Source organism: Triturus cristatus, chromosome 3_2, assembly GCF_964204655.1.
Source record: "Triturus cristatus chromosome 3_2, aTriCri1.1, whole genome shotgun sequence".
NCBI lineage: Eukaryota > Metazoa > Chordata > Amphibia > Caudata > Salamandridae > Triturus > Triturus cristatus.
Window position 1 is genome coordinate 823,305,353 of NC_140584.1, and position 17,937 is coordinate 823,323,289.

General features: G+C 44.8%; 1 protein-coding gene across 1 annotated transcript in view; it reads left to right on the forward strand.

Annotated features, from left to right (window-relative positions):
- ORC2 (origin recognition complex subunit 2) overlaps positions 1–10,217 on the forward strand; it is a 286,663-nt gene extending 276,446 nt beyond the window's left edge. Inside the window, exon 17 of the mRNA XM_085649029.1 lies at positions 9,785–10,217. Within this exon, the coding sequence (XP_085505155.1) occupies positions 9,785–9,871 (87 nt within the window). The 3' untranslated portion in view covers positions 9,872–10,217. The remainder of the gene's footprint in view (positions 1–9,784) is intronic.
- The last annotated feature ends 7,720 nt before the right edge of the window (positions 10,218–17,937 follow it).

Genomic DNA, 17,937 nt, shown 5'->3' on the forward strand with positions numbered 1-17,937 from the left:
TCTTGAAGTTGTGTTATGATTAATGCAAGGAACTCTGGTGGCATGGGAAAGACACGTAAACAGCAGTTTGTTTTAGAGCATTTACTTCAAGCACACGTTGTAGATGGAGTTCCCAAAAGGAGCTAGATGCATCTTTCTCGTCCTTCAGATCAACAATGCTTGGACAAGCAATCACTGGTGGAACAAACTTAAAGGGTGCATTCCATGATTTTACATCACATATATGCACAAGTTCACTTATGCACGTAAACAGGGACACACAGGATACCTACCACACTTCTCTAAACTGACTTGTCTTGCACTCTCTACATTGTGAGCCTTTAAAAAATATCCTGCAGTTTATAGCACAAGACTTTTTAGGTCTTGCCTATAGACAGTTCTGGCAAGAACCTTTTGTTTCTACTACAATAATAGTGACCTGTGGGTCAGCCGTTACTCACTATAGGATCATTTATTGACTATCAGCTATCTCTTACCAATGTCACTCATTTGGTGACTTACTTCCCTGTTCTTGTATTTGTCAAGCAGGCACTCGTGAGAAGAATATGAACATCCCAAAGACCAGTCAGATACTCACCTGGGTCACAGACCAAGGGACCCGCTATTTGCCTGATCAAAAGTGCAATGTCAGGCAAAGTAACAGATGCCTTTATCCTCTGTAAATCACCTTTTTGCTTGTTTATTTATCCCCTCTTTTATTCTCTACTCTTCCCCCTTCTACTTTTCCCATTTTTAGGTCTCGGCTGGCGTTGGAGCGCGCACGCACTCCTCGCCTCGAGACTTATAGTAAAGAAGTCAGTTTCCAGAAGGTGACTTGAGCCCCGCCCCTCATTTCCATTGTGTAGCGTCAGCGTTTATGTTAAACGCTGGCTTCCCATTGGAAAGGAGGGTTTTTTGGTGCCTCCCTTTCGCTTTTTGCCGGACTGGCTCGCCTGATTCACAGCTGCCGTGAAGACTTTTCTTATCTGCTTGTTTATTTAACAAGCAACAAGCAGATAAGAAAAGTCTTCACAACAGCTGTGAAGCAGGCACAGAAGCACGGAGCTCAGAGGCGCACAGGGTCACATGGAGGACAAGGCAATGGCGAGCGCTTGTCTAAAAGAAGCCCTGCATCGGCAGCAACCAGCCTTATCTTTTGAAAGTGCTAATTACAAGGCTTATGTCTCTTGCCACAAAACCAAATTTAAATAACATCATGGAAAAAGCAGTGAAATGCCTAATGTAATGCACCTTAAATGTGGGCAGGCTGCATTCACTTTTGTCCGGTTCCATGTCCATATTCAGCACAGTGCCGTGGCATCGGACACACTGAGGCCCTAACCAGCACACTCGAGCAGGGCCCAATGTCCGTATGAATCTCCTTCATATTCAGCACAGGAAACCAGACTCAAGCATATCTTCAGTACGTGCGTGCGCACACACGTATACAGACAGCACAAGCACATGCACACATACAGCTACTATCATGTCATGTTATGCCCAACCATATTCAGCACAGCCTCGACAGGTCGCACACGAAAGCCTTCCTTATGCAGCACACTCATGAGCCCGGCTCCACTGCCAGTGCAGACAATGCTGTATGAGTCTCGAAAGCGACGCGCGTTTAGAAGTTTTAGATTCCTGTATAATTAAAGATGTCCTCTCGGTGTCCCCAGGAGGCCCAGATCTGGGCATATTTTAATAGAAAGCCGGGGCTAGAGCAGCATGGGCTCCATTAGCCACGCAGCTCGGAAAGTTCTTGGCTGCACTAATTAATACTCTGGGGCACACATCCTGGCATCTTCAAGGCCCCCCTAGAGCAGCCGTTCCCTAACAAGAACATCAAGACTCCTGGGGCTCATATCGGTGACTGACAACCTCGGGCCATGCAGCCAGCTCCCATTGGCAGAATGCAACTCTCATGCTCACCTACAAAGTGGTAGTTTTCCAAAGACCACAAGTCGTAGATGTGCTCCCGGGCGCTGGTAACCACACGCTCAGAGCCGTAACATCAGTGCATAGAGGTGCTCATTAGCACATACCACCCCACATAAAGCTGTTCGGCCTGACATTCTTTCAGGCTACCTTTGAAGGGAGATTAGCTACAGCCATAGGGGCCATTGGAAGCACTAAGGTTTGGTTCAGGAGCAGGAAAGCACAACAGAATGTCAAACTATGCCCCGCCACCCCTCAATATGAGATTTTAATTTTAAAAACAAAAAAACAGACCGCTAATGCCATATTGCATTCTCTTTTAGAAATCTCTCCTTGCGGATCCTTTTGTGGAAAACCTTTTTTTCTCTACGCTTCCTTATTTTCTGCCTTATTTATAACAAACAAGAGCCACCCATACGTCCCTGTGAACTGGGTATTACTGTTAAGTAAGGAAAATGTTCACAAGGAACTTATTCAAAATAATCCATTTACAATATGGAGTAGAGATATACTCCCAACTGATTTAATCAAAAAACGAAAAATATTATTTTTACAAAGGATTATTTCACTTTGCCAAAGAAAACAATTACTTAGTTAGCCTGGAGAGCTTATTTACTTCAGCCGAAGTAAAAACAATTTATTACACAATTCAAAATTGTATCACGAACATATTATATTTTTCAGGCACATAAGAAAGATAGTGAAAAGAAGTGAAACAAGATATAATAGAGCCCAGTGAGGTGATCAAAGCCTATAAGGTGAACATAGTGTTTAAGAGGTCTTAAAAAACAATGAGAGGCATGTAAGGATGTAACAAATCTTTTTTGCTCTCCCTTTGTTGGTGTCGACGACGAACGAGTGAAGCATCCGATCCAGCCGCGCAAGTCGCGCGGCTGGATCGGATGCTTCACTCGTTCGTTTCCTTGACAAATACTATAATCAAATCGGGAACCTTATTCAAGGTCTATATATATTTTTTTGATTTGGACTACGGATACTACGGCTCACCACGGCTGTCCTACCCCTTACACAGACTATTCACTCGGTTGCCTTGATCTACATGTATTGTCTTTGAGCACTGATACAGCGAAGACATTAGATGCCCCAAGCTGCGTCAAACTCAACTACTCACCTTCAATTCGAGTTTTGAATACTATTAGTCCCCAGATAATTGTCCTGAAGAGACCCCTTTCCCAGAGTGGGTTGAAACGTCGTCGACACCAACAAAGGGAGAGCAAAAAAGATTCGTTACATCCTTACATGCCTCTCATTGTTTTTAAGGACCTCTTAAACACTATGTTCACCTTATAGGCTTTGATCACCTCACTGGGCTCTATTATATCTTGTTTCACTTCTTTTCACTATCTTTCTTATGTGCCTGAAAAATATAATATGTTTGTGATACAATTTTGAATTGTGTAATAAATTGTTTTTACTTCGGCTGAAGTAAATAAGCTCTCCAGGCTAACTAAGTAATTGTTTTCTTTGGCAAAGTGAAATAATCCTTTGTCAAAATAATATTTTTCGTTTTTTGATTAAATCAGTTGGGAGTATATCTCTACTCCATATTGTAAATGGATTATTTTGAATAAGTTCCTTGTGAACATTTTCCATACCTAATCTTTATTTTCTGCCAGCATGCTGCATTTCATGAGAAATAATCCAAAAACACAGCGGGCAGCTCTGCTCATAACACGTTGTTCAATCGCAAAGGCAAAGCAGCTTGTGACAATTCCACCTTATTTTTGCCGTGTCCCTTCACAAGTAGGTTACAAACAAAACAGATAAGCCTTTTTACACAGGCAGTTGTTGAAGCAATACACCAAACCGGCTGGAGTGTTGGGGTCAGAGCACTAGGCTGCTAACTGCTGAAGCCAAACAACGGGTGGGGTGTACTTAGAAGACTCTTTTCCATCCCGATCACAACCAACTCTAGAAAGGCTTCAGAACTGCAGCAAACAATTAGAGCCCAGATAGTAGACACTTTCTTCCCTCCGAGCCGGTTCCTGGCGTTCGAGCAGCAGACCTGCAGAATGTGTTCATTCAACTCAAAGGGGGTCTGCCTTTACACAAACACGTATCATCATGTGGGTACGTTTAATAAAGTAGCAACAATCCCCACTCCTAGTGAGGCCGGCAGATCAGTTCTACCACAACACTTAATTTCAACACTGGTGGCAGCAAGTTCGCGCTACTTTTTTACAAACCAAGGTACATATTTGGTGCTTTTAATAAAAAAAAATCGTAAACAAAACATGCTTTCAAGGTTTATACGAGAGAGCAGCACGAGCAGCTATGCCTTTACCTAAAGGCCAGCTCTGATGAAGCAGAATAACCTATTTGTGGAAGGAAGTTATATTTTATTGAACATATATTGTTTACATGGAATGGAAATATACAAACTAAAAGAAAATGGAAACCCCCACATAAGGAAAAAAACAATTTCAGCCACATTTAATAAAAATAAAAATTGTGTAAACTAATATAAGCCTACAGCTTATGTTTTTCTCCTCTGAAAATAACATTTTACGTAAATCTGTCCACGTACTAGTTGCCTAACAATAACAAGCATTGAAAATGCAACAAGTCTCGCTTTTGATTAAGTTAAAGCCATTTGCTTTTCTACTGGTATTGTATAGCAAAGCAAATGGCTTTAACTTAATGAAAGGCGAGGCCTATTGCATTTTTAATGCTTGTTTATTATTGTCACTGGTAATTTATAGGAATTATGGCGCCACAGCTGCCATAGAGAATTCAAAAACAAACCTCCCCCTCAGCACTGCGTGTATCCCAGCAGTTGCTTTTGCTCTGCTTTGCCTCAAAGGATCAGAGATATGCAGTGCAGCCAACAACAGTGTAATAAACACTTAGCGGCGTTCCTAGCAGTTGCGTTAAGCCACAAACAGACTCCGCCTGTACAGCCACTAATATAGCGTGCCAGAAATGTAACCACCAGGAGTGCGCCAATATAGTGCAAACATTGTAGATATGTTCTTACCTTGACTTCAGTAGAGGGGCCACAGCACCTCGTAACAGACAGCACTGCCTCTTGTGGTGAAAAAGTCAGGGAAAGTTGCTGAGGCATAATGGAAAGGAAGATTGCCTGCTTTTACACCTCCTGCCCGACGGTGTGTCGCTAAGAGGCAGAAAGTGCACTACATAACAGGTATCAGACGCGGTACACTCAGCCTGCACTCCAGAGGTCTGTGTAATTCATCATGGACACTGCTCAGCAAATGCGACCATGGTGACCCTGGCTGGCTTTGTCGGTGCACAGTGGTGCTGTGGTGCTCAGTTTAGGAACTACTGACCTTGGGTGTGGGGAGGTGTTGGTGTGCCCTTAAGAGGATGGCCTGTGGGCTGCACCGAAGAACTTGATTACCTTCAAAGAGGCCTGCCCTGCCACAGGCAGATTTAGCTAAAACCCAGGCCTTCACTCTTCTATTGTTTCCTCCCCAGCCTCCGCTCCCCCCCTACACCTACCCCAGCCAGACCAGATTCCATCATAGTGGGCCTCTTGTTGACATCAGTGTTGGATCCTCCTGGAGTGTAAAGCCCTGCTTGACAGGTCTGCTGGGGGTTTTCATATGACATTTGGGGTGCGTTTGAAAAGAGGGAAACGCGCACACCCACACTTTTCAGAGCATGAGTTTATTGTGGCCGAAGAATTGAGCCATCTTGAAAATGCCCAAAGTGGATAGGGTTAGCCCTGGGAACCTTAACTCGGGGGTCATTTTCACCCACAAGCCCATACCAGACATAAATGTGGCATCTCTAGGCACCCTTTTTAGAACACCCCTGGACCTGTGGAAGATCAGAAGAGAATTGGACCAGCTGTCTAAGACCTGAGAAGAGCCTAAAAGACTGGACCTATTCTTGTACTCAGGACAAAGAAATGGAATCAAAGAGTCATAAGGCTGACCACCCAATAAGCTACAAGAGCCTTTTCCTGCAACTGCCAAGCTTACCAGTGGCAGCTGGACCTGAACTGGGTCCTCATGTTGGCCTTTGCCTGCATTCCTGTGAGTGTCCAAGTGCCTCCTTAGAAGTGTACTCCTGTAGTGGATTGGGACTTGGAGAACTAAAGCCTAGTGGTAAAATATTTGACCAGTGCGAACCTGGCTAGTGTATCAGTCTTGCGCTCTATCACAATCGCAGTGAAATTGCGCCTCGGTCCTGTTCTACCGTGACCATTGACTGTAATTGGCACTTTGTGCTTCTTGATGGTATTTCTACTTAAAAGTTCAAGAATTCATATCTCTAGTTCCTCTTATTGGATTGTTGTCATATTGGAGTTATTTTCCCTATTAAATTTTACTCCAATTTCCAAATTCATTTTGGGGTTTTTAGTGTTTTGCATTTTGACTTTATTACTGTTTTAGTACTGAACAAATAGTACTGGATAAATACTTTACACATTGCGATCTTAGTTAAACCTGTCTGATCTGTGCCATAGCTACCAATGAGTTGAGCGCAGGTTAATTTAGTGACTTTAGTGGTTCACTCTGACAAGGACTGTGATTATTACTTGAGGTAGTTACTTACTCTCCCAATTTTTTATAGTGGGCAAAAGACTTAATACTGCTGGCAAGAGGGTAGGGGCTGGGACAACTACTCACTGGCGCATAGCCAATTCTGTCAGACTCCTCTGCAATTATCACAGTAGAAGGATGTGCGGGAACTCATCATACACCTTCCAGACGAGTAATGAAAAAGTGAGGAGGAGAAGGCGTCCAATTCAAGATTCTTGAAAGTTGATATTAGTTGCATTCCCAATGCTGTGGACACAGCCACCAGGGGCATTAACACCAACATCCTCCTCAGATAACACACCTGGCTTCGGATCTCCAGGTTAAACAAAAGTCCAGCAGCAGCTCCTCAACTTCTCCCGTTTGACAGAGAACATCTCTTTTGTCCCCAGATTGATGAGATGCTTGAAAAAATTAAAAAGGAGAGCAAGATTGCCAAGTCTATGGTGCTCTGCAAACTCCAACTACAAGACGTCCCTTTCATAAACAGCAGCCTAGGGTAGGAGCCAAGCTTCATCACCAGACTAGTCATAGTCTTATCAGAGACAGAAGCACACCTTCTACCGGTAGGCCAGCAGAAGTTACACCAGAGGTGCAGATATGGTAAACACGGGGAAGTGTAGTGTTGACTCCAGTAAAGGAACTTCCACCACTAAGCAGTGACTCACTCCACAACCCCCCTCTCTCCCACCGATCGCACGTCACCTGTTGGACAGAGATCACAAGATTGCATCTCTCACTGGGAAGTAATCACATCAAACAAGTGAGTTTTAGTGGTGGTTCACCGTGGCTACTGTCTAGAACTTTTGACAACCCTTCCCAACATTCCCCAGACAACCCTACCCAACGTTCCCCTCAGCAGGCACTTCCTCAGCAGAGACCATCTATGCCTTCTCAAGGAAGAGGTACAAGTGCTCCTCCAGAAAGGGGCATTATAGAGTGCCTCCAACCCATTAGGCAAAAGGCATCTACTCTCTCTACTTCCTCATTCCCAAAAAGGTCACCTCCCTCATACCCATCCAGGATCTGAGTCCTCTAAAGAAATACATCCTGTCAGAATATTTCCATATGACAACCCTGCAGGACACCATCCATCAGCTCTGACCAGGCTATTACACGACTGTGCTTAACCTCAAGGACACCAACTTCCAGATACTCATCCACCCTAGGAAGGTGCTAGGTCACCAATACCTTTGCTGTATGGTAAACCAATTCAAAGTACTTTTTGGGGGGCACCACGGCTCCAAGTATGTTCATAAAGTGCCTAGCAGTGGTGGCGCCCATCTGCGACGGATAGGGCCCTCAGATCTTCCCCTGCCTCGACGATTGGCTGATTAAGAGTGGCGGCAGGCAGCAATGCCTACAGCACACTAGAGCAGCAATTTCCCTGCTTCACATCACGCAATTCTCGATAAATGCCACCAAGTCCTATCTCCTTCCCCAATAGATCCAGTCCTTCCTGGGATCTGTGTTGAACGCATTTCAGAGAAAACCTACCTCAACCTACATATAATGTTGAATGTTGGCATTGCAGCAGCTGCTATCTCCTTTTTTTAGCCCTATAGTCAGCTCAAGATCAGAACCGTGATGCAGCTACTAGGCATGATGGCCTCATGAATCTCCAACGTACTCCCCACGACAGCCTCCATATGCCCCCCCTACAAAAGGTCCTTGCGGAGCATACTCATGGGTGGATGCTCACAGGGAAGATCTAGTGTTGAAGAAGACCAGCACTCACTGCTCTCTGCATTTGTGGAACAGCAACAACTTGCTGCAGGGCGGCCATTCTCAGTCCCGATTTCACAGGTGACAGTTACCATTAATGCCTCCCTCACAGGTTGGGATGCGCATCTCTGTGCCTGTGCAGAGGGTGTGAGCCACTCGACTAAAGTGCTGCCACGTCAGTTTGCTAGAACTACTGGCCCTACAGTTAGCCCTCAAAGCCTTGTTCGAGAAAAGGTAGTTCTCATCAAGACAGACATCGCTGCAATGTATTACTTGCAGAAACCAACGCAATCGCCCCAGCTGTCAGCTTAGCAAAGGGGATCTGAAATTGAGCGATTCATCATAACTTACAACGCCTAGTGGAACATCTTCTGTGGGGTTGACATTGCATACCTGCTCAGCAGGGCGCATTAACGCATTCACATGTAGAAACTCCACCTGCAAGTCCTACACAGGGATTCCCAACATTGGTGTATTTCTTCCACCCCCAAAAACACACAATGCCCAAGATTCGCCTCCAGGTACCCACACCGACAGTCCCCGGGCAATAAACTATTGATGAACTGATCAGGGATCTTTACCTATGCTTTTCCTCTTCTTCCACTCCTCTTGTACGTGGTGTGGAAAATGCGACAGGTGTCACTGATGTTGATCCTGGTGGCTGTTACTTGCACCAGGCAGCCCTGGCACTCTATGCTCCTGGAAATGTTCATCAACACCACGAAAAGCTGCTGATCAGGCCATACCTTCTCACACAGTTAAGGCCCAATCAGCCACCCAGACCACAAACGGCTCAACCTAATGATCTGAAACCCACGTCCTAGAGTTTGCTAATCTAAAGCTCCCTCTGGAATGCATGACTAATCTGCAAAAGGCTCCAAGGCCCACCACATAGGCTTGTTATGCGGAAAGTGCAAAAGATGTGTCCAGTACGGCATTTCCACAAGCTTGTGATAACTGCAGGTTATATTCTTGGGTACTGCTGATAACTATTATACTAATGATGCCCTTGGTACTAATGGTGCCCTAGGAAACGAGTAGCCGACAACTCAAGCGGTTCTGAGGTTTCAGTGTCAAGAATCAACAGCGTGTGTTAGATTTTTGTACTGTCAAAGGGATTTCTCGTTTTGAGGAAATTGCTGTACTGAAAAAACACGTATTTTGATACTGAGGTATTACAACATGTATGTATTCTTTTTATAATAATGTAAATTGTAAAGTTGTTAAAGAAGACATCTTCAATAAATATATTTGCATTGGGATTGACTTCTCATGCTGAGGGAACCTAACCTAGCTGTTCGTGGTGAAGTATCCATTTTAGGGTAGGTCGAATGAATTGCATGTTAGATCCTCCTTTGTAACAATCCATAAACCCATACAAGCTAAAAAAAAAAAAAAGCAAACCACTGAAGAAGAAAAAAGATGTGAACAGCAACTTGACAAAAGTGCAAGTAATCTGTAGCCTCTGTTTGCCAAGTATCACTTACAAGTGTGCCTCACAGTACTGGTTTGAGCCAAAGGAGATCGTCTGGCTATATTTGCCCTTGTAAATGAATATTGCCCTAATTATTTTTAGTAGTTGTGCGCATTGGCTTATGTTTTTTCATTTTCCGCAGGGTGCAGATGGAGTGGAGTACTTGTCGATTCCTGTGGACCAGGGGACATTGACTGATTTCTTGGAAAAGGAGGACAGCGAGATGTGAAACTAATGCTGTCCGAATAAGTAGAAATTATTAAGGAAGAAAGCTGCTACATGTCTGCGGGGAGAAAGCAGTCACCACAGTGGAACATCATCTGACAAAAGACCCATGGCAATCACTAAAGGCCATTATTGGATTTAGATGAGCTGTTTTCGTGTACATTGATATTACGTGAAAGCGTATCATAAAGGCCGCGTGCTAACAAAGCAAAATGACATCTGATCATACTTCGTTCTGAGAGACCTATACTTTTTGATTTAACGACTAGGTAGTGAATTGCACATTTTGACTTTCAATTAATTGGTGTAAGTATTTTTGTAGGCAATTAAAATTTATTTGCAAAATCCTATTTTGTTATCAGATGATTTTCTGGTTGAAAACTAAGTGGGATATTTAAAGTTTGGCACGACGGGACATCTACCAAAACGTGATGGATTTCCCATCTGGCCTATTTTGAGTACATAGACAGGTATGCACTCAGAATAGACCATCTGGTGGTCCATCAACACACCTGTGGGCCTCCTCCATCAGTGTGCATTGACCCTGTTTTTGTGTCTTCAGCAGCTTCCTAGGTGGAACCCTGGCCCCCTTCGAATGTTTCCTATTTTTCATTCTTTTACATACTTATTATTGGGTAGCTTATATTATCTCATGTTCAAAGTCAAACAAATCTTTATTCTGATGAAAAAATATCCATTAAACGAGACACAGACAAAATCCATACGAATAAGTCCTAGAACATTCACAGATTTAAAATGGAAAGATACAATTCATACATATTGGTCACAAAACATTCACAGTTTAGATGAACAAGCGTAAATCTAAAAGTAATGGTCGGTAGCCAGAAGAAGAAAAGTCATTGTCATGTAATATCAAATAGATGGAGGTTATTTAACTTGCATTATCCCCATCCGTCAAAAGGACCCTGCTATGACGATACAGGTCTAAAGTCCTCATTACTCATCTTCAATACGCTTTGGATCTTGAATAAAAAATAATAGAAATGGGAAATTGTAAAAACCTGTAATAATAGTCGGTCAGAACAGATTGTTTGAAAATCTGATGAACAGATACTCTATGACATAAAACCACATTATCAAGATTACGGATGAAGTTAAAAACGTCTTTGTAATAAATAAATCTTTAGTGTAAAAATAATTGATTGCAATATTTGTTTCCTCAGATCCCTGTAAAAATTACAGAAAATAATACAATGCAATGTGGACTGGTTTGACTTGCCATCACATGGGCATTTAGGTATCTTTTGGAAGCAAAATCCCATTTTGGGATAGGCAGCCGCAAAGTGTCAGTTTGCAATCTAGTAAGATAAAATGTGTGTTGGATGCTCGATACTAGAATAAGATAACTCCGAACACTTTGTTGCACAGGACTTGAGAGATACGTTGATGCTGTAGGTTTAAGGCACTTTCTAGATTCCCTATAGGCCATCCTTTTCCCCAAGAGGATAGTTTTCAGATCTTTCTTACCGTATTGCAACACGCTAGCAGGGCCCTCAACACTCATGTTCCCATCCACTTTCTTTAAAAGACTATGAACGTAGGCCAGCCATGGAATCCTCGCTCTGTACTTCAGGATTAGGCAGTCTGCTGTCACTTCTCTCGTGAATTTAGTGCCAACTTTGCTCCATATATTATGGCAGAGGGTGAAGGAACTTATCTGCAATGCATCCTCAAAATAAGGGTCCGCCAGTTTATTGTGGCCTATGTAAGAGGAGGTTGAACAGGGCACTGCAAGTAATCTACATAAGAAGAGTGTCCTGTGTCTGTAAGGGGGGGGCACCTTGTCGAGCCCAACAAAGACGCCCTATAGTTACACTGGGTATACATTTACTTTCATATGGGGTCAAGAGCTCTCTAATGGGCTTATGCCCAATTTTGGCTGCAAATCTAAAAAGGGCTTCTGAGAGACTAGCATTCACTCTAGCCCATTAAAAGAGATAGCTGAGAGAGAGGGTTGCCAAGACGGTGCAAGAGCAGATGCAAGAGGCCTTCCCCAGTGCATGGCCACAATCGTGCTACCCTTTGATGTATGCGAGACACAGAAAGCTCAGGCGGTGATGGGTACCTACTCCTGCCTATACATCTGCAGTAGTTGACCAGCAAAAAAAGTATCTTCTTGGGCATGAGTTTGCCTCATCTTGTTTGGCATGAGAGGTTGCCTCATCTTGTTGGGCATGAGAGGTTGCCTCATCTTGTTTGGCATGAGAGGTTGCCTTATCTTGTTGGGCGTGTGAGGGTGCCTTACCACAGCAGATTGTGGATGGCAGGAATTCCCAGAAGAGTCTTCTGTGTTGACCCAGACTGCATCATCAGTCTTCTTCCTCAAGACTCCATTATTTCAGGGTTGCCCTCTGGCTGACTGCCTCTTTGGAAAGATGGACTCCATGGCAGACATGGCCGTCTCTTACAGCTAAGTTGAACCTAAAGTTTATTAAGCCTTTCTGCTTCGATCCAAACGGTTTCTGTCAAGTTTGACCGCTGAGAGACTGCTGTAACTTCTTCGGCACTCATCAGGATTCAAATCCAAATACTGTAGGACCTGACCGTGGTGTCATCTACCAAGCCAGCTGCCAGTCCATCTGGGACCTGCATCCTGTGTTGTATGGTGCGCCCGGTACTAGTCCAGCAGCAGCCCATGCCATCAGCAATGCTAGATAATCAGGCAGAACCATCAGGAAAAGGCAAGGCGTTATTCCCCCCACCGCCCACCCCAATACCCAGGCCCTGTACTCATAAGGGGTCATGTTTAGAAGGGTTCTAAACGCTGACTTGGGCATTGACCACCAGCTTGTAGTGGTGAGCGCGAGGTACCACACTTAAAAAGCGGTATCGTGAGGTCTCCCGATCGATTCAGCTACCTTGTTCTGAAAGACCGAGGAAAGCGTTACAAGTAGGGTTACCAGATTTTGTAAACCAAACACTGGGACAGTCAACAAACATAGAAGTAGGACATAAAAATGCATCGACTTACGGGCACAGAAATACTTAATTGACAGTGCAAACATAGGAAAGACAGACAGTTACTACAGGAAATTAAAAGCAACTTTTACACAAAGTATTATCTGGGCTAACTAAAATGGTTTCTGATAAGGGCTAATAACAAAGTCTGCTCCAAACTCCCTTTTTGAAGTTTGTTTCTAAAAAAGAGTGATGAGCAACTTGCAAAAACGTTACCTCCCTTTGAGACTGTAAATAGGAGAAGGTCCGAAATATATAAAGACTTCCAAGAGCACCATTATTTTCTCCGGGCAACCAAAGTAATCCATAAATCTCGGCTCAGAACTCCAAAGAAGGGAGATATATTTTGCGACACAAGAGCCAATAGCATCAAGTAAATCACAGTTTGACAATGGGACCCAACGTTATCCGTTGGGTACATGGGCTATGACCTTACAAGTGAGGCCCGTGTCCACTTCATGTTGAAATGCCCCCTACATAGACACGTGAAGCAGTAAATTGGCCCCTGCCTTATTTATTTGGTCATTTGATATCACGCACAACTCACTCCTGAAGGAGTATCTCTGCGCTGCACTGCACGAGAAGAGAAAAGGAGGGAGTTTAAAACAGCCAAGTCTTAAGCCCCTTCTCAAAGGAGGGTAAATCTGTGCAAGAGCAAAGGCTAAGAGGAAGTTCATTCCAATGATGGGGGGGCTGTGTAGGAAAAAGATCTGCCCCCATATCTTGAAGTACGGATACGTGGGATCACCAAAAGTGCCTTGTCCGACGATCTCAGATATCTTGAGGGAAGTTAAAGATTTAGTCGAGAAGACCTATAAGCTGTCTAAGACTTAAAGAGAGCTTTGTGTGCCAAACAAAAAACTTTAAAGATGTCACCCTTCCTAGTAGGCAGCCAATGATGCTTTCTAAGGATCCGAGAGGAACACGAGCGAGAAGGAAGTTTACAGATTAGCCACGCGGCAGTGTTCTGGGCCACCTGCAGTTTAGACAGCAGAGTGTCCTTTACTGAGGTCAACAGGGCATTCCCATTGTCCAGGCAACTCGTGATGAGAGCTCGGACAAGAGTCTTCCTAGTGGTGTCTTGAAGCCACAACAGCTTTTTTTTTTAAAGCCTGATGATAGCGAAACATATGCTGCAGGTGGAGCTAATTTGATCTTTCAAGAAAAGAGATTGCTCCAGCCTCACAAGAATATTTTCGTCGAGTTGTATGGGCCACTAGTCGGCTGGCCATATTTCAGTCGCTTTGCCAAATAGCATGATCTCGATCTCGTCTCTGTTTAATTGGAGACAGTTGTTGAATGAATTTATTTGTTCAATAGCATGATCATATACATAGAAATATATAACAGTACATAAAAATTTCGTATTAAAACAGAGAAAAAGTTAAAAAGTAAAAATCAACTTCATACTCCTTGGCATGCATATTTCAGATTAGAACATGGAGAATAAATTAAAAAGTAAACATTGACTTTATACTCCTTTACATTATTGTAAATAGAAGATGAAATGAAAAACTTGATAGGTACTTTTAAAATTCTCAAACATTAAAATGTAATAAAAATAGAAAAAGCACCAGTGCTATCAGGTTAAATCGCAATCATCAATTGGTATTACAGTCCTTCAATGAGTCCTTGGTAATTACGTCCCCAGTAATACCCAAACTCTTACATCAAGGACTTATTTCAGATTTAGACCTCTGTGGGAGAGCAAATATTTTGATAGTGTAAAAACAAGCCACCTTGACTTGTCTGATCTAAAAACACGTAAGGCATCTGTGGGGCGTGAGAAAGACCGCACCCGGCAAGTCTGGATAATCCAAGGTTTCCTCATATTGGCATAAAATGGGCATAGGAATATAAAGTGCTCTAGTGTTTCAGGGCTAGTGCTACACAAGGGGCACAGTGAAGTTACAGTTGCATTCTGCCAACTGCTTTTTATAGTATTCAGTGGGCGAATCCAAGTTCTAAACTGTATGTAAAGTGCACGTGACTTGGGGGGGTTCAACATCATCCATATAGGGATGAAACTTAAAGCAACTTTTAATGTCTAAAAAACGGGTTGTTAAAGTGCTAAGTGTCCTAACTTCGATGCAAGATCAATCAATAAAATCCCAATACTCTTTTTTTTTTTTAAGCTGGGAACCCATTCTATTTAGTAGTAGACTGCGGGTAATCCCCCAACCCCAATTTGAAGAACCATTGCCTTACCTTTTTAAACCAGACCAGCCGCCCTGTTTGTCTTTGGAGCGTTAATAATTCCTACACTGCCTCCTTTACAGGAATCTGGGTGTTACTGGTCCAAAGTCTAATCCAGAACAAAAGCACCTTTAAAACAGCTGAATGGATAATAGACCTTAGACAGAGATCCAGGCGGAGCTGTATTGGAGACAGTTGGTACTCATCCAAACAGCAACTTACATCATGCAGTTTGCAAATTCACTTGTCACCTTCCCAGAATTGAGACCAAAGGAGAACAGTAGTTGAGTATCATCTGCGTATGTCACAATCTCCACACCGCAGGCTCTGACGATTAGTGCTATGTCGGGTATTGAATAACACAGAGGTGGCTCTTGCTGCCTGATTTGAATTCTGATATTTCAAAGAAGTAGCACCATTCTGTTGGTGTTTGTTAAAAAGGTCAAATATTATAAGTGAAGTTGATTTTGATCATGTACATCAGGAGGAACTGGGCTTCATACCATAAGATTAATTTTTGTATTTTTTTGCCAGAAAATGTTTGCTTATTTTTTATTTTATTTAATCTTTACTTGGCCGGATGACACCTCACCTGACTCGGTATCATCCTAAACATCTGTATCAATTTTCACCAAAAAGTTATTGAATGCTTAATAAAAACAAATGACCGTAGTTCTCTACCTTAATGGAGTGGGAACTTTAGCAGCAGGGGTAGACTAGGAGAATAAAGTTTGAGTTAAGGGGGTTTCCTTATATTCCCTCACAAGGAACGTGAGGAGGGGGTGTCGCTCACCAACATGGCCGCGTAGAAGTGCTCCGAGAGAGCTCCAACCGGCGGCCTGTGTTGACTGAATATACCCTGGCTCGTGTGAGCTGATAAACAAGTTTCTCACTGGTGGGAGACTTTCGCCTACGACCTGGAACCCTGATCGGGCAGAGCAGCGGCCACCATTTTGTGGGAGTGCTAGTGAGACTGGGCCACTCCGTCGGCACGGCGTGACCCTTGGGCCACTGCGGACGGGGGGAATCGTACCCCCTGGTCCAATCCCAGTAAGGAGCCTCAGACAAGTGCGGCGGCTCGGAGGACGCTCCTGGCTGGTCGCTGTGGGGCCACTGTGTTGAAGGGGCCGGACGCAGGACCTCCGTTGCGCCGGTGCTCGGTGCCCTTGGCAGAGGCTGAAGTCCTCTGGGTGAAGTTTGGATGGCTCGTTGGACTCTGAGTTGTTGTGCCATGCGGGACCCCTGCGGTGGGAGACAACAAACAGTGAGGTCGGCGGTTGTGGGAATAAGCCAGGAGGGGTCTGTAAACGGATTGTCATCCTCCTAACCCTGCAGGGAGCAGAAGCTCCGAGTGAGAACCCCCACCTTGATTGCCAGAGACTGGACGGCCATTGATAGCTACTGGCGGCACGTTAGGAGGTGGACAACGCGCCGCGACAGAGACTCACTTACCAGGACCCGTTCTGATGAGTATGAGCCAGCGAAGAGACTCCAAGACCGGACAACCTGGGGCTGCCTGGCTGTGAGGGGCTGGGAACGAAGGGGATCTCCTCCATCGACCAACCTGCAGAGCAGCCGGGGGTGAGCTGGACGACCTAGAAGGGAGGTCGGTGAACGCCCTTAGACAGGAAGATACGCCACCCTGGGGAATGGAGTTGTATGGCTGTGGAGTGTCCAGAGGTCATTTCAATATCCCGGCATATCCTGGTATTGTTCAGTGTGCAGAAAACTCGGATCCCGACCGGGCTGACTCAGTCAGGTAGGATGTATCCCGTGCCCTCCACCCCCCCCCCCCCCGTCCCCTCCCCCCGGTCGAGAGGGCTGGTTAAGACCCAGTCTGCATGACGAACTGGCCACTATGGGTAAAGATAAAACAACAAAACATCAGTCCAATAAAATACTGAACTATGCCCATCCCATATCGCACGGCCCGGAGGATAGAAGTGATGTCAGGGCACCGGAAAAAGGAGGACTGGAGGGGGCAGGTGATGAATTACTGACCCTAACGGACGTTATCCGGGCCGTTCAGGCGACCAGAGATGACATGATTCGAAAGATCGATGCCGTAGCTATCGACGTTAATCTGCTGAGATGCGACCTCCGAAAGGTCTCGGACAGGGTGAAGGACACAGAGGCCCTGAAGGACGAGGTTAAAAATCTTAGCGCCACAGTAGTGGAGTTGAAGCGACAGGTGATCAAGCTCGATGATCGGGCCGAAGACTCCAAGGGCCGGTCAAGAAGGGGGAACCTAAGGTTTGTGAGGTTCCCGGAGAGGGTTGAGGGCGATGCAATGGACCTCTTCCTGGAGCATTGGATCATCCAAGAGATGGCACCCAAGCAGCTGTCAAATTCCTCCGTGTGGAACAAGCGCACAGGGCGCTAGTGGCTCTCCCCCCCCCCCCCCCGAAGACGCAGAGCTCCTCCTAGAGCCATCATCGCTAAGTTGTTCAACTTCAGGGACCGGGATCATCTGCTCCTGCACTCTCGCAGTGGACGACAATTCTTTTTTGTGGGTCACTCCATAGCAATATAACCTGATTATGCTCAAAAAGTCCAAGAACAGAGAAAGACTTTCATTGCAATTAAAAGACGACTCAGAGCCTGGTTAGACACCAGGGCTCCGGAGGGGAGATGCCTGGTCCGTTCTACAGGCTCTGCAGGATCACACCCCACACAGTCACCTGTGAGGAGTCGTAAGCTGCCCCAGAGACAAACGCCCAAAGGGAGAACGATGACCATGGGCCAAATCACAGTCCAGCGAGATGGCACATTGCAGGCCTCGTACTCCGAGGTAGTCCCGGATTCGGTGGAGGAGACGCCAGAACTTGTACTCAGCACTGGTGACTCCGGCTGTGAGAGGGACTGACTCCACGAGCTGTATATTGACTGCTGAAC